The sequence below is a fragment of the Ammospiza nelsoni genome, chromosome Z, assembly GCF_027579445.1.
Source record: "Ammospiza nelsoni isolate bAmmNel1 chromosome Z, bAmmNel1.pri, whole genome shotgun sequence".
NCBI classification, from domain to species: Eukaryota; Metazoa; Chordata; class Aves; order Passeriformes; family Passerellidae; genus Ammospiza; species Ammospiza nelsoni.
The window spans coordinates 49,553,361-49,576,082 of NC_080669.1; the positions used below are offsets into that span (position 1 = coordinate 49,553,361).

The 22,722-nt window shown below is 39.7% G+C and overlaps 1 protein-coding gene across 2 annotated transcripts; it reads right to left on the minus strand.

Moving 5' to 3' along the window:
• Positions 1-973: 973 nt before the first annotated feature.
• Positions 974-21,729, minus strand: CDK7 (cyclin dependent kinase 7). Of its 2 annotated transcripts, XM_059493034.1 has the most exons (12): positions 21,458-21,729; positions 21,192-21,251; positions 18,113-18,146; positions 16,271-16,338; positions 14,398-14,466; positions 12,972-13,082; positions 11,690-11,808; positions 10,659-10,758; positions 8,846-8,932; positions 6,968-7,117; positions 5,253-5,400; positions 974-1,188 (listed from the first exon to the last, which is right to left on the minus strand). In XM_059493034.1, exons 1-12 carry the CDS (start codon positions 21,515-21,517, stop codon positions 1,163-1,165), a joined length of 1,032 nt encoding a protein of 343 aa, XP_059349017.1. In that variant the 5' UTR covers positions 21,518-21,729; the 3' UTR covers positions 974-1,162. The 2 variants fall into 2 exon arrangements, with proteins under 2 accessions (XP_059349017.1, XP_059349018.1); XM_059493035.1 differs by lacking the exon at positions 18,113-18,146 and having other exon boundaries at positions 21,458-21,530.
• Positions 21,730-22,722: the final 993 nt, after the last annotated feature.

The window sequence follows — 22,722 nt, forward strand, 5'->3', positions numbered from 1 at the left end:
AACTGGCAACACCTAATAGAGAACACAGTAGGTACTGGGAAAATACCAACTCTTCTCCCTTACAAGCCCTAATACTTTGCATTAGCTCAAGTAGCAGCAAAATGAAGGAGCACATGAGCAAGATGATGGTTGCTGTTCCTCTACAAGCCTCAAAGTCTGGCACTAGTATACTGCCACAAAATTAGCAAAGAGAATGCTGAATGTGGTTCCAAGGCAGAAAGATGACAATGGCTCAGCAGGTATCCCTGAAATCCACTGTACAACAGCAGGTGGGTACACAGTTAAGATGCAGCACCAGCGTGTGTAATCTTGGTTCTCTCCACTGCAGAAGTCTAGTTACCCAGCAGAAACTTTGCTACCTCTTAAATTTAGGCAAAGCTGAGTGCGGTGTCTGCACCATAGACTGTCCTACAGACACAGGCTGACAGCAGGACTAGTGTAGTGTAGTTTCACCAGCTGGATCTCCTTCCTCTGTCTCTCACTGCAATCTTCAACGCTTTGAAGGAAACAGTATTTGTATGTTTTCTCTGGTAACTTCTCCTGCAACAATCAAATAGGGAAAAAAACCCCTCCAAACAATTCACATTAAATCTGCACTTCACACTGTTTTCAAGGCAGTGGCTGTGTCTTTGCAGAAGTCTGAATGCATGACTGCGGAGAGAGCATATGCAAACTTGTTTGTTAATACTTGAGCCTACTAACTGAAACAAAAACATATCCTACCCTTTACTTACAGGGATACATTTTTATTATAGGTCTAGAAGACAGTCATATGTTCATCTAAGCAGCATGTGAGAAGAAAATGTTATTTGTAGTTTTCCCCCTTAGGATGCATATGTGTACAGAATAGCACGTGATTCAGCACAGAGGTTCTGCAAAATTACTCTATGTACACCTGTAGCCTGCAAGCACTTTTGACAGTTATTGTTTCAGAGCACAACTCTCAAAGGACAAGACAGCAAATCAGATAATCTTTTTTTCTCAATAATGAATTTATTGTAAAAAGAACAGTTAATAAAACTCTCTGTCCATAAGGAAATAATAAATTCCTATTTTACATACGAAAATATTGAAAAATAACCATCCAGCGACGATTACAGAGTTTTATCAATGGCTGGGACTTGGAGCATTTTCACTCATTTTCACTCATCATCCACAGCAATTAAAAAATCAGTTTTTTTGGTAATCCTGAAAAGTGTAAATCACAATGTTAGCAAAGTATAGAGGTCCAGCCTCCTCCTCAAGGCCCCCTCCTACTCTTAACTGTTGAATGCTGTTTATGACAGTGACAGTACTTCTTGACATTTTCTAACAAATCCATGAGAGAGTGCTAGAATAAAAGTTCACTTGAAGCAATATGTATATTCCAAAAGTCATCAATTCTGTAATTAAGTTTTAATTGCATTTAGGATACATGTAAATATTTCTCTTCGTTCATACAAAAACCTAACTGTTGATATGCAAAGCTAACCACCTAATTCTACTTTGAAACTCAAGAAAAGCAAGCTTGTTCTAAGGCTTAAGTTTGTCCCACCATACACATACTCTAAAGGATTTTTCTTATGTGCTGTCAAATCTAGGACAAATTCTTAATCTTAAATATGAATAGAATGTTTCTGGTTTTTTTCAAAACCGATAGTTTTGATACCGGATTCCTTATGCTTAATCTACACAGGAAAACCTCAGTGCATCATCCTTTATAATCCCTGTTTTGTGTAGCTACAGCTCTGTAGGAATGCATATTAACAGGACTAGAAATAGGTGTTCTGGGGAAGCAGTGCTGCTTCTGGTTAAGTGACAGAGAGGAGATGGGCAGTTATGTCATTATAGAATCAGTGTCTCCCAAAACCTCACTGATCAGAAGTAAGTGGTAGCAGCAGATACAAAGCACGTACGTTTCACACTTTTCTCAGGCAGTCATCCATCTAGTGATAGATTTCCTCTGAGAATAGAGACTGTTTTCTGAGAAGTATTTAGATTTGGTGAACACACCCCACAGGCTACAGGGGTTTGTTCTTGTGGAAAAGCAGCACATATGGCAATGGCATGAATCTTTATTCCAACAGTCAGCTCCCGGTGCCAGTAATTTCAAAGAGGATACCCATCAGCAAGCACTCAGTTTATTCTGCCAAGTTCTGGAGTGCTAACTCAACAGGGCTAGGGGAAAGAAATGTGCTCTGTAGGATGCAAGGCTATTCTAAGAGTTTCATGGAATGCAACTTATTTTTCTTGGAAATTATATTTGCACATTTCCACGCCCTACAGCAATGTTGTCCTTCAAATTTTTATTTAAACCAAGACTAGAGGATTATTCTTCCAAATTACTATTCAGATTTTAAGTTTAGATGGTAATGCTATGTAAGAAGAGCAAATCCAGGACAGCAGATTTGCTAGCTCTATCATTGGCTCTCTACTTTAACATTTGTTGGCACTAGAGGAACTACCTTTGAAACCTTCTGGATCTGTCAGCCCATCAAAGGCAGTAACAGAACATTATGAAAATCCACATTAGAAAATACATCATGTCTCCATTCCCAGTTGGTAGAAATTATAATGCTTTTTATAGCAATACTCAAAGGTCTCAAAAAGTAATGCTAACTTCCTTACCGCCTCATTTCTAGCCAATCTCAAAACTCCTAGCATTTACACAGAAGCATGGAAACATGTTAAAGCAACAATTGTTCTAGCTTGATATAGCTCTGGAAACTCTGCTTATTGTCAAATGCACAAATTCAAATCATTAAGTCACAGAAATCAAGCACTCATTTCTCCTTTTTCCTGTCCTTTAGTTAACAGATGTATACCCCCAAAAACTTATCAGAAACTCTCCATGATCTTTGGAAAAGGAGATAAAATGCTTAAATTAATTGTCTGTGCTATTTTAACTTGACAAGTCCCCACATGCCAGGACACCCATGGTACTGGGGTCAGCAAACAATGTGCAAGTAGTCAGCTGATAACTTTTTTTTTTTGAGATTGAAAACTCAAAGTAGTGAACCTAATGTATTTTACCTCTAATTTGATGAAGACAGAAACAACAATTCAAAGTGCCTAAAAAGCAAGTTGAACCCTAATAAGGGAGATTTCTCTCTGAACTCAAGAGGAAGTACACTTCTATCAAAGTAGCTCCATTCAAAAAAAATATCACTCATATTAAAACTTGAGTCTCATACTGGCAATAAGAAAAAGCTGATGCTAACCTGACCACTGCTATCTAGCATATTCCAGATGTTAAGAAGACCAACTCCAAGTTTAAAAATAGTATTTACCTCCCTAATAGAAGACCTGAGTAATTTAGTGTCAGACACAGGTCTTGAGTCCTGAGCACTTGTGTTGCCATAAAGGTATGAAATACATCCTACTGTCTGGAGAAGACTGGAGGTGCGTCACAGAAGTGTGCTTAATGTTCCTGACCCAGAGTGGTCTTAAAAGTTAACCTCCTTACCTTAAGACAGAGTGAGCAAAAATCTCTCCTCTGAATCTGATCTACCCTCTCCAGCCTGTCATTTCACAGAATATAATGCTATGTTTCAGATTACAGAATCACAGAATCACAGAATTTTCAAGACTGGAAGAGACCTATAAGATCATCTAGTCCAGCCGATGTTCTAACTGTTCAGCTAGATCATGGCAGCAAGTGCCACATCCAGTCTTTTTTTAAATTCTTCAAGGGATGATGCCTCTACCACCTCACTGGGTAAATGATTCCAGTTTCTGACCACTCTTTCTGTGAAGTATTTCCTTCTTACTTCTAACTTACATCTAGCTTGACGCAACTTGAGACTGTGTCCTCTTGTTCTATCCGTTGTCGCCCGGAGAAAGAGGCCGACCCCCAGCTCACTACAGCCACCCTTCAGGAAGTTGTAGAGAGTGATGAGGTCACCCCTTAGTCTCCTTTTCTCCAGGCTGAACAACCCCAGCTCCCTCAGTCGCTCTTCATATGGCTTGTGTTCCAAGCCCCTTATTAGTTTCGTTGCTCTCCTCTGGACACGCTCAAGTAACTCAACGTCCCTCTTAAAGTGAGGGGCCCAGAACTGGATACAGTACTCCAAGTGAGGCCTCACCAGTGCCGAGTACAGGGGAAGAATGACCTCTCTGTTCCTGCTGGCCATACCATTTCTGATACTGGCCAGGATGGCATTGGCCCTCTTGGCTACCTGGGCACATTGCTGGCTCATATTCAATCAACTGTCAACCAGCACCCCCAGGTCCCTTTCCACCTGGGCACTATCCAGCCACTCCATCCCCAGCTTGTATCGGTACAGGGGATTATTATGGCCGAAGTGCAATACTCGGCACTTGGACTTATTGAAGTTCATCCCATTTGATTCTGTCCATTTGACCAGCCGTTCCAAGTCTCTCTGGAGAGCCCTACACCCCTCTAGTTGATCTACACTCATACCCAATTTGGTATCATCAGCGAAACTACTAATAAAAGACTCTAAGCCCTCATCCATATCGTCAATAAAAATATTGAACAAAACTGGTCCCAACACAGAACCCTGAGGGACACCACTTGTGACTGGTCGCCAGCTAGATGTGACACCATTCACCAGCACTCTTTGGGCCCGGCCATCCAGCCAGTTTTGAACCCAGCAAAGGGTATTCCTATCCAGACCACGGCCAGCTAGCTTGTGTAGGAGTATGCTATGGGAAACAGTGTCGAAGGCCTTTCTGAAATCCAGAAAAACAACATCTACAGCCTTCCCTGCATCCACTAGCCGGGTTACCTGATCATAAAAAGTGATCAGGTTAGTTAGACATGATCTACCCCTCCTAAATCCGTGCTGGCTAGGTCTGATACCCTGGCCATCCTGCAAGTCTTGCATGATGGCACGTAATATGAACTGTTCCATTATTTTGCCAGGTATAGATTCTCTCTCTCTTTTCTTAAGTGGTATGAAGTTAAATTACTTCCATCTGAGTAAGAGGTCTCAGGAAGAAAAAAAAAAGGGTTCATCATAATAGCCTATAATTTACTGGGGAGTACCACTCTCCATTACAGAATTAATGGAATAGGGTTATTTTTTCTAATAGACTCCTAAGCATCATTGAAGAGCCTTTTTAGTGCTAATTCTGTCAGAAACAGGGCTAAGTAATTCTGACCCCAAACCATATATCATTAAAGGGCTTCAGCCAGTGCTCAGGGAATTAGTTCATTTAGAGAGTTTTTCTTCTAAAACACTGGAAGCATCCCATTCTCTCTGAGCACGTAGCTCCTATTTAAAATTGGTGACGTATTACAAAGTTACCTTGATCTATTGCTTCTGATCTTTTCCTTTTCAAATTTATAAGACTATTTTGTGGCTCCTTTGCAGCTTCAGCAGGACAGTTGGGTCTTGGAAGCTGATTTCCTGGAGTGGGTCCTGGTCGGTTACTGAAATACTTCTGTTTCAATGCCTTAATGATAACCGAAGAAACAGAAACAAGTAATTAGTATGAAGAGGTTATAGTGAAACCAAGCACTTTTAATTGGGCCTTAAAAACTACTTGAACACTTTTATACTACAGAGTGGCCTGGAGGCAAATAAAGGTTGTGTTCACAATTACTATCCACCCCACATGGATCTGTAAAGCAAGAGATAATTGTACACTCCTATTTTTAACCAGTGTTCAGACATCCTGACAAAGCTAGATTATTTTGTAAGAAGTCTTGTATAAGTGGCTTCTAGCTCTGAAGAGCTTACATTCTGAATAGACAGATCATATAAGATGATGATATAAAAGTAGGAATAATGAAAAATTAAAGGAACATTTTTGAAGTCTTGATCAGATTCACAAGCTGGACACCAGCTGTTTTGTTAGTTTTTAAGATGGGCCTTTCCCCCATATTGCTCTAACTGTGCTGTTTCTACCCTGTAAACTGTGAGAAAGAAATCACTTGTACTAGAGCAGAAGACAAACACTAGTCAGCAAGATTGGTTTCATGTAGCAGAATTACATACCTTACTTTAAATTTTTGGAACCATGAAGTGTGATTAATAAAAAAGTAGCTGTCTCTTAGGTAATAATTTATTGGCCAGTTACATGATATTCAATGTCAGCTATAAAGTTTAGACTAGAAAAGTAATATATATTCAAGTCACTATCCTACAATATGACCTGAAAAATGACTATATACTTTTGAACTATCAGAGAGATGTCTCAAGCATAGCAGAACTAATTATCTGGAAACTTAAGAGCAAATATTCTTAAAGATAGTGGCCAAAATAACATGAATGTGCTCTGGAAAAGTCTTCTAGTAAAAAGATACATAACACATGCACTGATCTCATGGATTCCATTCTAAGCAGCAATGAGGGAGTCCTGGCTCAAAGGGGACAGTGGTTTCTTGCACGCTTCCCTATCAGTGTAAAGTGATAGGGAAGCGTGCCAACTACTTTTAACTTTTAAGCTTTAACTGCCAACTGGTGTATCTGCCTCATCTCAGAAATCAGTACTGCAAACTAGAACATTCGGCAAGATCTTTCTTCCAAGTCCTCCATTTCTCCCCATCACGGAGCAGTAAAATTGAAAGTATCACAGAAAAGGATAATTAGATAAGAATGATGGTTTAAACACCACAGAATTTTATGTTTAAGAAGTACCATAAAAGTTTAAAAGACATTGAAGAAGAGACAGGATGAAGTAAGGAGAAAAATCTTCCAAACCCAGGGAGTAAGATAAGCTATGTTAAGACTTAACCTTCGATTTTTAGGTGACTGAATTCAGCATGTCAAATATCACTGTTGGAAGGCCATGGCTCATACACATTTTAGTTCTTTACCTTGACTCCACACTGGGAATGGAGATGACCACTTAGTACTATCCATGCCTTTCACAGTTCTCTCTATAAAACACTGGGATTACATTTCTAGTAATTCATGTCATGTTTCATTTCAAACATGGCTAACTGGCTTCAAAAAACATTTATCTGATATTAACAGTGGTTTAATGAACATTAGGAGATAACCCAAATGTACTATACCTGAGTAGCTGTTACTCTAGTGGAAGGATTAAACGTGAATAAGCCTTGAAGAAGACTGAGCAGATCATCACCAGCTGCACTGAAGATATGCTGAAGTGGCATTCCAGGAAATGGCTTAAATGTGACATAATCTGGAAGACTTGTCATCCCCTACAAAGACCAAAAATAGAATGTATATTCTAAACTGAAAGAGTTCAGCTTTTCACAGAAAATGAACTGCATATGGCTCTTTCACCAGAAGCAACTCATCTTTCAAAACACATTGCTAATACTTGGTCACTGAAATAAAATAACTAGAGGAATAGAAAGTCATAAAAGCTTTTTTTAAAGTAACTGTTACAGTGTGAAACAACTATCCAAATGATCACTTCCCTTGACCTTCACTGGTCACTTCCCTTGCCTTAGTTGTGACCAGTCCAAAAGGAAAAACTGCTCAAAGAAGTATGAAGAATTTTAGACTGGGTCAGACAAATGAAATAAAACCTCCTTCAGGGAACTGACATGGCAAGAGGGAAAATATTTACAAAAGAGTCAGTCTTCACCTTCTCTACATTAATAAATGTTATCTGAACATCATGTGCATTTTGATTTTAAATGCACAACTGAAACTTTATATGGATAATGGGAGCAGGGAAGGAAAATATGCATCAAGCAGTTAAACAAAAAATGAACTGCACTTTTTTGTCCTCTAGGTATGAGATCAAACCCATTGTGTTCACATTCTAGCATAAAAATTAAACAGACAATTGTAACAGACAATTACACAAACATAATGATTTTGTAGTGTTTTAAGTATTTAAAGCCTTAGCTGTCACACTTCAAGTTTGTCCAAGTAAAGTAAAATATTAATACAACATCAAATATGTATTCAATCAGTTATAATCTTGATAGTAAAGGCTGCAATTATTAAAATGCACATGTTTGGAAATGAACTTGGGAATTATGTCATCTTTGTTATGTTAACCAATCTCCTATTCTCTCTTTTTCCCACTAGTATCTTAAATTTTCCTCTCCAAAGGAAGGAGAAATGTCATTGCAAAAACCTTCATGCATTCCGTTTAGAACCCTCAAGAAATATCAGAATTGTGGGGGCCTAGCAGTGCCTCACACAGCAGTTCTCCATTTGGCTATAGCTCCATTTCATGATCACATACCATAGCATTCCAGCACCACTTACAATAAAGAAAAGCTGCATGGAAAGAAGGCAGAAGTGAACAAGTCCAGTGAGTGCTTCCACAACTCAGCAACAAAAGACAACATCCTGATCAGGGAATTCTGGACTCCCCGTGTCCAGAACTGGTAACTGGTACAAGTAGCTCATCAGACATTGTCTTGCCTCCCGTCACTCTGTTTAATAACCACGGTTGGGTAGGTCATTGTGTGACGTGACAGTAAGTTTGGCCTGGTGTTACTTAACTTGCTGTCATCTCAGAGAAAATCGTACTGATTGTATTTGTTTTAGGATTATTGTTGAGGCAAATTGTTTATCCTGTTGGTCTCCGCTTCGTATTATCCCCAAACTATAATTTACCAAGGCCAACTTAGGTCCCTGCAAATGGTTCCTACTTCTGAAAGTGATTAAAGCCTTCCAGGTTAAAGCATGCTAATTAAACAAGCACCTCAAAAACTTTAAGCAGCAACAACAATCTCACACTAGTAGCCATGTGATACTGTGCACATAGAAAGGAAGTGTTGATACTGTTACTGTTGACCAGAGGTTTGGCAAGAGAAACAACAAATCTCAGTTGCTTTACGAGATGAAGCAACTGCCTTCTGAAAAATCTACTCAAGTATTCTGGTATAATCACTTAATTTCAAGAGCTAAAATAGAGAGTATCAAGTAAAACCAGTATCAGTCTGTTAAACAAAACAACTCACAGGCCATTGTTCTTCTGTTGGAGTGCCCAGTGTTTCAAATATCCTTGTCAGCTGGTCAAGATCAGAGTCTCCAGGCAAAAAAGGAACCTGGAAGAAGGACATGGTATTTGAATTAGCTTCTGAACTTCAATTTTAGAAAGAAGCTTTGAATGATACTGCATAATTGTAAGGCAAAAGCCCCCTGTATACCATCTCCCCACAAAGAGGTACACTGGATAGTTGAGGCATTCTATTTATGCTCAAATAGATTCTGAAAGTTTCCTGAACCCAGGCTTGGTATCCGTGACTTGACAGCAGTCAGCTTAAACATAAGACTATGTTTAATCACAACCACATTAATGTAAAATTTACTAAACACAGAAAAGATCTTATATCTCAGTAGTCAGCCTAAAGTCAGTTGGTCATCTTTTCCCCACTTGTTCTCAGGAGGTAGCTTTTATATATATTTAAAGTGAATCACAAGTTTGCCTTACAAAATTAAATGAAAACTTGAAGGAAAGTAGAGACCCACTAGGAGAGAAAACTGTCTGATCAGTGTCACATGACATTTAAATAAAGCAAAAAACTGAAAAGGGCATATTTGTCCAGTCCAACTTCTAGCTCACATATCAGACACACAATGTAAGGAAAAAGAAACTTGGTGACCAAAGCAAATTTATGAAGAATTAAAGGCAGTGTTTAATTAATTAGGACCGAAAAACCATAACGGATATCCCTAGTAGACAGCATACTACATTGTGGCATCATGAAAGCCCCTTGAATATAAACTGCTTTCATAAAAAGCTCTCGGAAGTTGCATTGTCCCAAAAAAGGACACATATATTTCAAAATATCACAATGATAAAAACTGAACCATAATGCACTTTGTGTTTTGTGACAAACCAAAGAATCAAATGAATTCAAGAATTATTGGCTTACTAACTTTGCTTAAATGCATTCAGATTTAGCAGGTCTAATGCATATTTATGTATCCATCACCAGTGGCTGCTTAAAGAGCCACTGTTCATTTCCATATCTTGACCTGCCAATCAAATTCAACCAGCACACCTATTTGGTGTGACCAGTCAAAGCAAAAGGTTTCTTTCAAAGTCTTTTCACACAAGTCTGGTTATGATATGGCCACAAAAGCATTCAAAGGTGTAGAAACCAAGCAGAAGTCACTTAGTCATGGAAGTGCAGGATATTTCATGCCTTCAGCTGTGTCTGTACCCCAACTCTCCACTGCTCCCCTCACGCTTTAATGTCTTCTCCAAAGAGCTATACAATAAACATTCCACTTCAGTGGAAAATACTCAAGGATCATTATATTTGTGTACCACACTGAAGAGTGCCATAGGATTATCCTGATGTTAAGCTTCACAGCTTCATTCCAGTATTGTCAACTAATCGCATTTTAGAAGAAAATTAGTCCTCCATTCATTTTCAATAAAACCACAATTAAGGTACTGGTGATTATAACTGAGGAACAGTGTATAAGGGATAGCCCAAGCACGTATATGCATGTGATGTTACATTACTAGAACAGTAGTGAACTAAAATAGGTATCTGTGGACTGTAAGAGTTGACCTCTCCCAAGGCAAGACTGTGACAGTTTGTGGCAACTTTTTAACCCAGGTGTTTAAAGACTTCCAATGCTTGTGATGTTTATGAAGCCTCAGTTTATTCCAGAAAACCACTCTGATTACAGTTAATAAGATTTTGGAAAGTTTTTTCTGGCCTGTATTCATCTGCTTTTAGCAGGAAAGAAAAAAACCCATAAAAAGCTGTAGTGAACAGAAGGGCAAATAAAAAATGCTTACATTTGAATACTTACTCTGAGGAGCAATTCAGCTAAAATACAACCAACAGCCCACATATCAACACCAACACCGTACATTCTAGCCCCAAACAATAGCTCTGGAGCTCGGTACCACCTGAAAAGAAAACACATTTTGGAAGAATAATCTGGCTTTGCCCATGTCAAATGCTACATACTGTTGCAATGCAAAAGCTAAGAAAAGGATATATCTTCTACCTATATACTTTTCAAACATTGAAGAGTTCTATTCTGTAAAGTATTTTGTTTAATACTTTACACGCAAGGAAGAAAGTTTTTAACATGCAGGTAAACTGAAATTTTCTTAAAATTTTATGTTGAATGAATCACAGTAAGACAGAATTCTTTCCATCTCGCAAGAATTTCCATATCAACAAACCTAAATATAGAGACTACTTCTATGTAAAATGAGCCTTGTTTTATTGAAAGAACTACTCACACTGCCTAAGAACAATCAAATTTAACAAAATGGCACTGCATTTGACACTGTAGAATTTCTGTCTTTTGAATAAAGGTGTTAAACCAGCTTTGCCTGAATAGCTTTAGCATCCCAGCAGTCAGAAAGCAGAATGTTGCATATTTTGCAGCCCCACTTTTTAGAGCATACCTTAAATAAGCATGCCATAAAAACCATTCATAAATACTTAAACTGGTTCAAGTGTTTGTCTCAAAATAGGTAATGTGAATAACTCCAAAAATGGTTCTAGGTTCTTGTGATTAGCAGAAAGTAGCAGCTGTCTTTCTTGCTCCAAAATCCAGGCTTCTAAGCAGACACGTGCTATTTCCAGACATTTCAAAAGAGTATAATTTTGATAGATAACAGGAACCACCCCCACAGATATATACTCAAGCAGCTCTTATGGAGACTTTGTTAAACAATGCTTCCTTGTGGTATTTTTATGCAGCTCTTGCCACATCACATGAGCAGATACCACTCTGAATATGTTGATTTGACATGACATATTTCAAGAAATACCTATAAAGCAACTAAACAATCTCTGTGTAAGAAACAAAATAGAGTGCCTTACCTTGTTACTACCTGATGTGTGTAAACTCTGTTTGGGCTTCCAAAAGATTTTGCCAAGCCAAAGTCTGCCAATTTTAAAACTCCATTTTCATCTAGCAACAAGTTATTTGGTTTAAGATCCTGTCAGTATAGAAAACAAATAATGAGATTTGCCAGTATTGATAAAAACAGACATATAATGAATCTCCTGGCAGACACATCATAACAGTGTTGTAAAATGAAAGATTTAATTCTATCCTAAATCCTACATTGTGAGCAAAAAAATTTAACCCCCCCAGGATATAAGGATTTCATTATATATGAAAACCATAGTGAGACAGACCCATTTAATATTAACACATTTAACTTGCAGAGTTTAAAACAGCCTCTTGATAGGTTTTACATTTTCTGCAAGTACAGCAGTTGTGTTATCTGCACAGCTGCCAAATGAATAATACAAAGACTTGGCCGATGCTTCAAATAATGGCAGAAATCACAGAAGTCACACAGTTCAATACAGTAGCAGTATATTGTGGGCTGACCTCAGGCCAACAGAGATCAACCCAACAGTACCCAACCCAAAAGTATCCACACAGCCATTTGCTCTTTTTATTCTTATCCCACCCACCACCTTCAGCAGTACAGGGGAGAGAAGATCAAAAGCAGGAAAACTCTAGGAGCAGTACAAAGGCAGTTTAACAGCAAAGAACTAAAAATCAAAGCAAACAAGCAAGGCCATGGAAATCCTTCACCACCCTCCAAAAGGAGAGTGATACATAGTCTCCAAACAGCAGCTAGCTTGTAAACCAAAATTCCCCCTTTTTCCTCTACCCCAGTTTTTACCACTGACCAAAGCATTACATGCCATACAGTATCCCTACGAACAACTTGGGTCAGCTGCTCCAGCTGTGTCTCCTCCTTACTTCTTGCCCCAAGCCTACTCATCAGGGCAAGGGCAGAGTGAGAAAAAGAGAGCTTTGACACTGCCTGATAGAAAGGAGAAAGCCTCAAGAGTTCAGCTGCTATGAAAAAAGTCCAATCCATCCCAGGCAGACCCAGTTCACAGTGATAATTAAAGTCACATCTAACTGGAGAACCTTTTATGCAAGTATCAAAGTCATAACCACATCAGTAAATGTTAACATTTCTGGTACTGCTATTATCTCTCCAAAACAGCAAATATGAATGCTTATGGAATGAGACTGTCTAAATTCCAAAACTACCTTCATTAGGCTTTAGACTGTAAATCCACCCAATGTGATTTTTGTTGCAGGATGAAGGCGGTCAATTTAGTACATGCTTACCCTGTGTAAAATCCAATGCTGATGTAAATACTCCAATCCTTGAAGCGTCATCAGCATATATGCCTTGATGTGAGACTGCGTCAACACAATACTTGTATCCTTTATAATAACCTGCAAAGTGTTGAAGTCATGGTAAAGCTCAGCACACAAGACAATCTCATCTCCATTCTTTCAGCTCAAAAGTTATTTCCACCTTTAAGACAGGCTTCAGATTGACAGTCATATATTCTCTACCATTTCACCCTTTTCCCAGAAAAATAGTCAGTTCTGGAGATCAGAATTGAAATGGGGAGTCCAGATAGCTTACGTGGACTTTGCATAACCCAACAACAAAAAAATGCGTGGGAAACAGAAGTTTAGCATTCAATCTCAGTTCCATGTTGATACCCAGGACAAGAATGATAAAAGTGACAATAAACTAGAAATTATGTTTCCACTTATTCCTTCTTTCTCTTTGCAATTTAAGTAACTAATCTTTGTAAATACAATGGTTTCCTCTTCTATTTCCAAAAAGACCAGAGGGTATGGCCACTTGATTGTATTTAAAAAAAAATCTACTTCAGTTTTCTACATTCTTTGATTTTTAACATTAAAATTCTACAAAGACCCCAAAGCTTGTTTGTTAATAGTACAGTCCTGCTCAGTAATAGCCTTCCATAAGCTGAGTTACAGAAGAGCTAAGACTGCACAAATTTCATGTACGCAGCATATGCTTAATCACAACAGGCAGCAGTCTCAGTGGCAGCCTGAGTGATAGCACAGTACAATTTACAGATTGCACACATGTACATCATGCAATCCAAGAGTATTTAATTTTTCTTTCTTGATCAATCTTCATCTCTAAACTTTGCCTAACTACTATGTAAACAGAATGAATCCTCTAAAAGTCTACTCATTACTAACCTCTATTAGCAAAAATCTGATCTAACCTTTTCATGACTTGCATTCACCTAAATTTCAGCAAGCCTGTCCCTGGAAGGCACCGATTTGCAATTACCTAGCATTGCTACATTTGAAAACATGTTAAAAGTGCACATGATTTTACGACCAGCTTGTCTCTTACTATATTTTAGTGTCACACTTATGTGAACATGTTTGGTGTTATGCTTATCAACTGCATTCCAGAAGCAATGATCCAGAGGTTCTACACTCTGACTGGAGTTCCAGAAAACGAACATAGTCAACACAATTTCTTTCTTTAACATCATGCTGACAAGTATTTCGAAGTAAAGGAATTAATCAAATGAGAACTCAAAAACTTAAATTACTGAAGCTACTTTTAAGACATGACCTTAATCAACTGACATAATAAAAGACACCTTTCGAATATGGGCCTGTTAAAGCAGCACTTTACATAAGCCTGTTAAAGCAGCACTTTCATAAACCATCTTAATATACGGAAATAAAAAGTCTTTAAAAATCTTACCTCTAAATCTGTTTCCATAAAATCAAACACCAGACTAATATTAGACTTGTGCCCAAATGCATCAATAAGCTGCAAAACAAAATACATTATGATTAAGCATGCTCTGATTCTTCCAGTTTTCTGAAATTCAACACTACTGTAGTCTGTACGTGGATTTTCAGCTTACTGAGAATTTGTTCAAGTTCTTTGACTTGTAACACAAAAATTCTTACTCAGTTTAGCTTCTTAACTCAGTTTCCAAACCAGAAAAAAATTCCCATTAAATATGGCAATAACATCTCACATGACTGCCCTTCCTTCCTGGAGATAGACAAAAGAGCAAGAATTAACTTTATCATGTTATCTACAACAGATAATGTAATGCAAACTACATATCTTCCAAACTTTCCTGTTCTAACTACCCTTCATTGAGACAAGACTAAGTTTACCCATGGATTCAGCTTTGTGCATCTCCTTCCTGTAAGCATACAATATTTAGAAATTTTAAGTGTTAGGCTTATGAACTTCAGACATTTTTAGATCTGCATTCATTTTTGTAGCTAGCTTTCCAAGGTAAATAAAAACTCTTTCGAGGACATCCAAACAGCCCTTTCTTAGGATGAAGCTGTGTAATGACACAATCAATTTCTAATTTGAGATAACACAAGCATGATATTGAGCAAAAGCAAGAGATCATTTAGCCTGGTGTTCTTCCTTCAAGATGAGGAAGATATGTGTGCAACTAGTGCAGCTCATTCCTCAGTCTCAGTGTGATGACCACATAAATTGGCAAATAGCAAGGTATTTGTTTGAATAGTTCAGAATAGCAGTGACTGTGCCCCTTACACTCCCAAAACCCACAAAAGTTTTGTAGGGACTACTAAGAGGAGCACAACACCATCTCTTGTTTTTAGAACCTGCTTCTGGAACTCCTGATCATAAATTTGTCTAACTCTTCTTTGAACGGTTGATGCAATTTTCTTCTACACGACCCATGGCAACACATCCTATGAATTCATTACACACTGAGTGAAGCAGTACAGTCTCCACTCCTGCTGCCAATAGGTTTTAAATGCATCTTATTTCTAGGACAATGGTGTTTGGAAATATAATTCCTGCATGGACATCACCTATCACCTTGGTTTTGTAGACCTCCCCATTACCAGCTTTTCCCTCTCCAAAGTGATTAATTCCTCATTTTTTCATAAAGAATATGCTCCATCCCTCTGCCATTTTAGTTGTCACCCCCTGCATATTCTCTAACCTTGATAGCTAAAGCAACCACTTTGAAAGTAGGGTCACAATCCAGAAGAGAACCATATTTCCACTTTGAAAAGTATATGGAAAATTAGTATTTCATGTACTTAATCATATTGACACTTTCTAAATATCACTATGATCTAACTTTTTAGTGTCTTTAGCTCCAGCTGTGTATCTGTAGGTGTAAGTATACCAAAATGCAATTGAAACTAAAAAGATATCAGTCTTACTCCTTCCAAAAGAGATTTTAAACATCATATCTATGTGCTAAAATAAGCCTGCTATTTTATACATGACTAATAAGCCACATGACTTCCCTGTTACCATTGCTTTAAAAAGCCTGCTTTTTGACTGTCACCAGTTCCCTATGAAGCAATCAATCAAGTAAATTCAGCACTGTGTTCATTAGCAATCCTATCAGAGATGCAAAACCAAGCAATCTACATTCTCACAATTGCTCTACCATTAGCATCTATGTAGGCCCAGGCAAAAAACTGAAATGATTAAAAAAAAAACCAAAAACAACACCTCTGCCTTTGTTATTGAAATAGGCACATAATAATTGACATAACAATTGTTGAATTACTGAAAGTATTTTAAGACTGATTCTAGAACTAGCATTTGTTTTACTTACACCAATAATATTTGGATGGCTTAGCTCCTGTAACAGTTTTATCTCCCTGAGGGCAGTCCTGTTGATTCCTACAGTGATGGAAAGAAGAAAAGAAGATGAAAGAACAAAATAAAAACTCTGGATTAAGCTCCAAATAAACTTGTCATTCTACTACTCACAGACTATTTACTACTACAAATTACATTCCTAACACTAGTCAATTTGCTAAATAACATGGACATTGCCATAACTAACTAAATTGCTGCAAAATAGAAATGGGCATACACTTTCTTCCACGGCAAGTCCATTTCACACCATAGTAATCAGGCTTAGATTATGAAGCAACACATTTTGGCAAAAAGGGAAAGTTGTAGGAAAAAAAATTCACCTTTTTCAGGGTATTGGAAGGCTTCCTTTAATTTTAAAGGAAAGTTTCATTTTGCAATTAGTCCCTCAACATGTCTCACTTCCAGAGGGAGGCATACCGTCAACCCTCATTAATAAACCTCTTTTCTTTTTGACATACCATTATCTAATAATGCAAGGCATATGTTTTTCTACATTTATTCTGTAGCATATACAAGGCATAAAAGAGAGAGCAACCAAAACCTGCTTACTCTTACTTGAATTTCCCCATAAGCAGATTTTATAGAGGAAAAACCAGGGGCCAACAGGGAGCAAATGGTGTCCTTCAGCGGTCACACTGATGGCACTGTATCAAACCATGGTTCCTGTAGGGTACCAATTCCTCCTTCAAAAATGCTAGAATGTGTGGCTTGTATGAAAACTGGCAAGCAAATACTCCTGTGGTGTATCATGCAGGAAATTCCAGCTGCACATGAGCTGAAAAACAGTGCTCTCCTAAAAGCTGGCATATGATTCAATGCTAAAACTTGCAAAGTTTTGGGTCAAGCTACATTGATTACTTTACATTTCTGCTTTGCCTGTTTTAATTACATGTTTTGGAATCAAATTAACAAAGGCTGCTTTTGGGTAGGCACAGTCTTAGATGAAAACAAAAAAGCATGCCATGTTATCAGATAACACAGGGAAAGCAGATATGATCATTATTTTGAATAACATCTTCCACCTACAGCTAGACACTGTAGAGGGCAAAAGCAATGACTGTCCCTAAGGGCCATTAGGCCATTGAGAGCCAAGTAGATCACAACTCTCAGGCAGCTGGCTCAATTGTGAGACTCTGGGATGAGTGATCAGTTTCTCTTTAAAAGAAAAGAACTGGAGAGTTGATAGCAAAGACTGTTCACTGGAAAGCTGATGAAGGAGTCCTGAAAGACAGCAGCCTGCACACAAATAAAATTCTGCTGCACCTTGCAGGAGATAAGACAAAGATTACTTGGTTTCAATTTGCCATATTCACACCTACAGGCACAGGGTTAGTGAGAGCACATGCTCCATAGGGTTGAACATCAAAAAAACAGGACACAGAGACAAAAGTTTTGATCTTGTTTTTATCCACTTTTGCCTCTGTGCACATCACAAAAATAGAACAAAGGAAACATCTGAAAACATGCTAATATTCTCACTCATCTTAAGTATTTAAGGAATAGAGATGTGTTGATACAAAAAGGTATTCTAAACTCAGTGCTGTTATTACTATTAGTCCATGCTATATTCATGTATGAATTCCATTAAAATTGAGAAGTTATATTTAAACATATACCATTCATGCAGGTGTCTATGCTGTTTTTGGTTGTCCCTGCAGCTTGTGAAGCAAACCTCTACTAAGCCTTACTGAGCTCAATTTTCTCAGCCAATGGTATGGGAAATTAATGTCTCAATTCACAAAAACAAAGCAAACAAAGCACAGCTTCTACAGTATGAATTTGTTTTAAAACTCACCATCTTTAGCTTCTGATCTATGCCCCAGTTTAATCTGAAAATAAATATTTCATGTTAAGCAAGATTAAGATGGTGGAGAATACATTTTTTTAGTGTTGCTTCTCTAAGACAGAATTAGTTTTTGAGTAATGAAGCACTTTACCAGCTGGGTTGGCTTTAACTGGAGTTTATTTCCCCCTTAAAAAATAACTGTCTCTACAGCATTAGTTTTGACAAAAAATAGCAATGAGGGCACTAAAAACAGACATAATGCAAGTATAAACTACTTTGTAGCTACAAAGCTTTATTACAACACTAAATGAGCTTCTCCTTAGGGAGAAATGAGAGCTAAGTAATTGACAGTTATCTTAGAGTGATTCTAGTAAAATTAGCATAGGCTGTAAACTCAGGCAGGCTCTAGGTCTTTTTGTCTCAATCATCTAATGACTTGAAATTTTAAGTCTAGAATCCTACCATTGATATTTCCAGATGATAAAAGTTAAGAAAATATTCTGATAAAACAAAGAATGCTCTCCACCACAGCCTCTACCAGCAGCAACCATACAAAACAAATATTGCAATGCTAAAGGAATTAGTGCATTAAACAAGATTACTTACTATTAACACAATTCAACCTTGAGTCTTCAAATAAAGAAACCATTGTAACATGCATTTTTCATCCCTTACAAAGAACAGCTGAAGACCCATTTTTAATATAAAAACTTCCTGCAATTCCTTCAGATAGTAACAATTGAAACACTTCATGACAATGTAAGCATTTTCATCATTTGTATGCAAACCAGCATGCTAGATATCCAAGGTCACTTTTGTCATATTTTATCAAAAAACAATCATACTGGATAAGGGACATTACTGGAAAACTCTGAAGTCTAGTAAGGGCCTCTGACTACTATTCATTATTGTTTGTTCAAGCTGGCAGCAACACAGTAACAAATAAAGGACTGAGGGTACTCAAAAGAGACTTGAGGGCCCCAGGACAATTAATAAAAGAATATGGAGCACAGACAATGGTCCTTCTGGTATCAAGAAATAATACTGATAGGAATAGGCAGATCCATCAGGTTGCCATGTGGCTCTGAGGTTGTGTTACAAGAAAAACTTTGGCTTCTTTGACAGTTGAAAGTTTGAACACCTGTTCTACTGACACCTGATGGGTTGCACCTTTCTCAGAGTGGAAAACGAGCTCTGGCAGAGGAGCTAGCAGGGCTCATTGGCAGAGCTTTAAACTGGCCTGAAAGCAAGAAAAGGAAAATACCCAGCTCACCAGTGATAATCAGTGGGACAGTGTGTCAAAACTTGAGGAAATGAACACTAATGGGCTACCTCCATCTGCTTCATGAGGGGCTGGCTACAAATTACAGCACCTGAAATGTTTCTCTACCAACACATGAGGAGCAAACAAGAGGAGCTCAAAGCTTCGATTCAGTCCCACAGATTTGATATCGTTGACTTAAGTGAAACCTGGTGGGATCAGTCCTGAGACTGGAGTGCCCTGTTGGGCAGCTGCAGGCTCTTCAGGAGACACACACAGGACAAAAGGGGCAGGGGGGTGGCATCATAGGTAATGGAAGGGCTGGAATGTACCAAGCTTACAGCTGGAAATGGTGCAGTTGAGAGCCTCTGGGTAGGAAAGAAGGGACAAATAATGTGGATGTCATTGTGAAAGTCTGCTACAGATCTCCCAGTCAGGACAACGATGCCAATTAATTCTTCTTTGAGGAACTAAGGGATGCTTCCAAATAAACTGCCTTTGTTCTTATGGGGGACTTCAACTTGTCAGAAAGCAACTGGAAGCATCACACAACAGGTACAGCCTGGGACAGAAGATTCCTGAAAATCTGGACAACTTTGTGGAAAAGGTCCCACGGGAGCTGACTCAAAAGGACCTTCTTGGATCTGCCGCTTGTCAACAGAGAGAATCTCATGAGCAAAGTGGAAACTGAGGCCATCTTGGCCACAGCAGTCACGAAGCCATTGAGTTTAAAATCTCTGTTAACAGTAGGAAAGTGCCAGCAAAACTTCAACCCTGGACATGAGGAGAGCAGACTTCAGGCTACTCAGGGAATTGATAAGTAAAGTCCCCTGGAAAAACATTTTTGCAGGTGCTGGGCCCATCAGTGCTGGCTACTTTTTAAGCATCACCTCCTAGGGGCACTGGAACAGGCAATTCCCAAATGTCATGAGTCAAGCAGATGAGGAAGAAGGACAACTTGGCTGAACAGGGATGTCCTCTTGAAGATAAGGTAAAGAAGGAAGGCATACGCTCAATGGAAGCAGGTCAGGTGACATGGAAAGAACACAGAGAGGCTGCTACACACTTATTATTAGAAGGGGAATCAATATGAGATTTTATTGAGATGGTGGCCAACCTCAATGGACAAAGCTGCAAGAAACAAGGCTCTGCTAATTCAATTATTCAGGAAACGTTTGTCTAAAAATGACAAGACTTGAGGTAACAGCACAAAGCTGATTCAGAGGAGTTTAAGTTGGATATTAGGATAAGATTCCTCATCCAAGGGAAGCAGCCATGGCACCCAGTGGTGTTTGGACAACTGCCTCAGGCACAGGGTGTGATTCTTGCATTGTCCGGCACAGCAATGACAGCTGGATTTGATTATGTTGATGGGTCCCTTCCAACTCAGCATATTCTATGTTTCTATAAATTTTAAGGAACTTTATAAAGGATAACATTCTGGAATGAAGGAAATTGGACACTGCCACAGGAACGATTTAAAATAAAACAAAAAAAAACAACTATCAAGGCACAGTAAGGTCTGCAGTTCAGTAATGTGTGTGTGTTGGTTTGTTTGTTGAATAAACCTAACAAATAACTAGAAATTCAAGTCACAGACCATGCAACCCTTCAGAAACACAGCAAAGCCACTCCCTCTTCTGGGGTGGGTGGGCATTACAAACAGGCTAACCAGATCATTTAAACAAACTTCTGTGCTTAAAGAGATAAAAATGAATATCATGCCATTTCCCATCAAGTTGGTTAAAAAAAAAAAAAAAGACGTTAGGTAGGTCAAGAGTAACCAGACACTTTGTGACACGCTGAGAAGACATTCTGACAACATACCTTCTTAATAGCGACGATTCGGTTGTTCGTCTTGTCCTTGGCTTTAAAAACGGTAGCGAACTGGGGACAGAGAGAGATGCTGCCGTGAGCAGGGCCTGACAGACTGGGCGAGGGAGAGGCCCCGAGCCCTCCTCGGGCCCGGGGTGGGCACCGCCCCGCGCTCCCCGCGTCTCCCTCCCGCCGCGGGCGGGCGGCGACACGGGCCGGGCCCAGCTTGGGCTGCCGCAGCCCCAGGGCCGCGGGCGGCCCCCGCAGCGGTCGCTCACCTGCCCCTCCCCAAGGAAGTCGAGCTTCTCGTAGCGCTTGGCGCGGGCCCGCGCATCCATGACTGGCGCGTTGTGCGGCGGGAGCGGCGGCGGCGGCGATGCCCGGGAAGGCGGCAGCACTGCGCGGCGCCGCTCGGCGGCGATGCCCGGGAAGGCGGCAGCACTGCGCGGCGCCGCTCGGCGGGGATGCCCGGGAAGGCGGCAGCACTGCGCGGCGCCGCTCGGCGGGGATGCCCGGGAAGGCGGCAGCACTGCGCGGCGCTGCTCGGCGCTTTAACCCCCCGGCCCCGCCGCTTCCGGCCCCGGCCCGGCCCGGTCCCTGCGCGCGCAGCGGCCCGCGGCGAGGCGCAGGCGCCGTTCCCTGACGGATCGGCCCCGGCTCGGGTGCGCGGCGCGGTTCGCGCTGCGGCTCTCTGCTGCAGCGGGCAGCAGCTCCTCCCCGAAGCTGCTTCTGTTTTCACCCTCATCTCACGTCTGACATTCAGGGACATTTCTGTAACTTCTGTGCTTAGAGGGATAGTTTTTTAATTAAAAAATTACTATTCTATAGAAAGGGTGCTCTCAGGCACTTTGTTAGGTTCTAGTGGAAATTCTTAATTGTACTTCTATAGTTTCTTCATTATGAAAAATTACCTACAATATAGTACTTAAAACTACCGTCAATACCATCAATACTACTACTGTAAGAGTTCTCATACAGGAGAAATTCTCACTTGAAAATTAATTTCCCTACACGTCCAAGCTTTGCTATTATTTACTAATTAGTCTGTAAGACCAACAAAGTTGTGCAACTATGAAGAATAGCCAACATCTCTGAGAGCACTTCAGCGTCTTCCTGCCTGTAAAATCATTCTCAGTGACACATCCAGGTGAGTCAGTCTTAACCTCAATCCCTGGAAAAGTGGTGGTGTGCCTCATACTGGAGGCCATCTCTCCCTATGTGGATGACAAGAAGATGATCAGGAATATTAACAGGGCTTCAATAGAAGCAAATATTGACCAACCTGATTGCCTTCTACAAGGAAATAACTACCTGGATGGGTAAGGGGAGGGCAGTGGATATTGTCTACTTGATATCAGTAGGGATTTCAACGCTGTCTGTTAACATCCTCATAGACAAACTCAGGAATGCAGGCTGGATGAGTGGACAGTGAGGTGGATCAAGGACTGGCTGAACAACAGATCCCAGAGGGTTACAATCAGTGTCACATTGGAGGCCTGTCCCTAGTGGTGTCCCTCTAGTGTCACCCCTAGTGGTGTTCAAT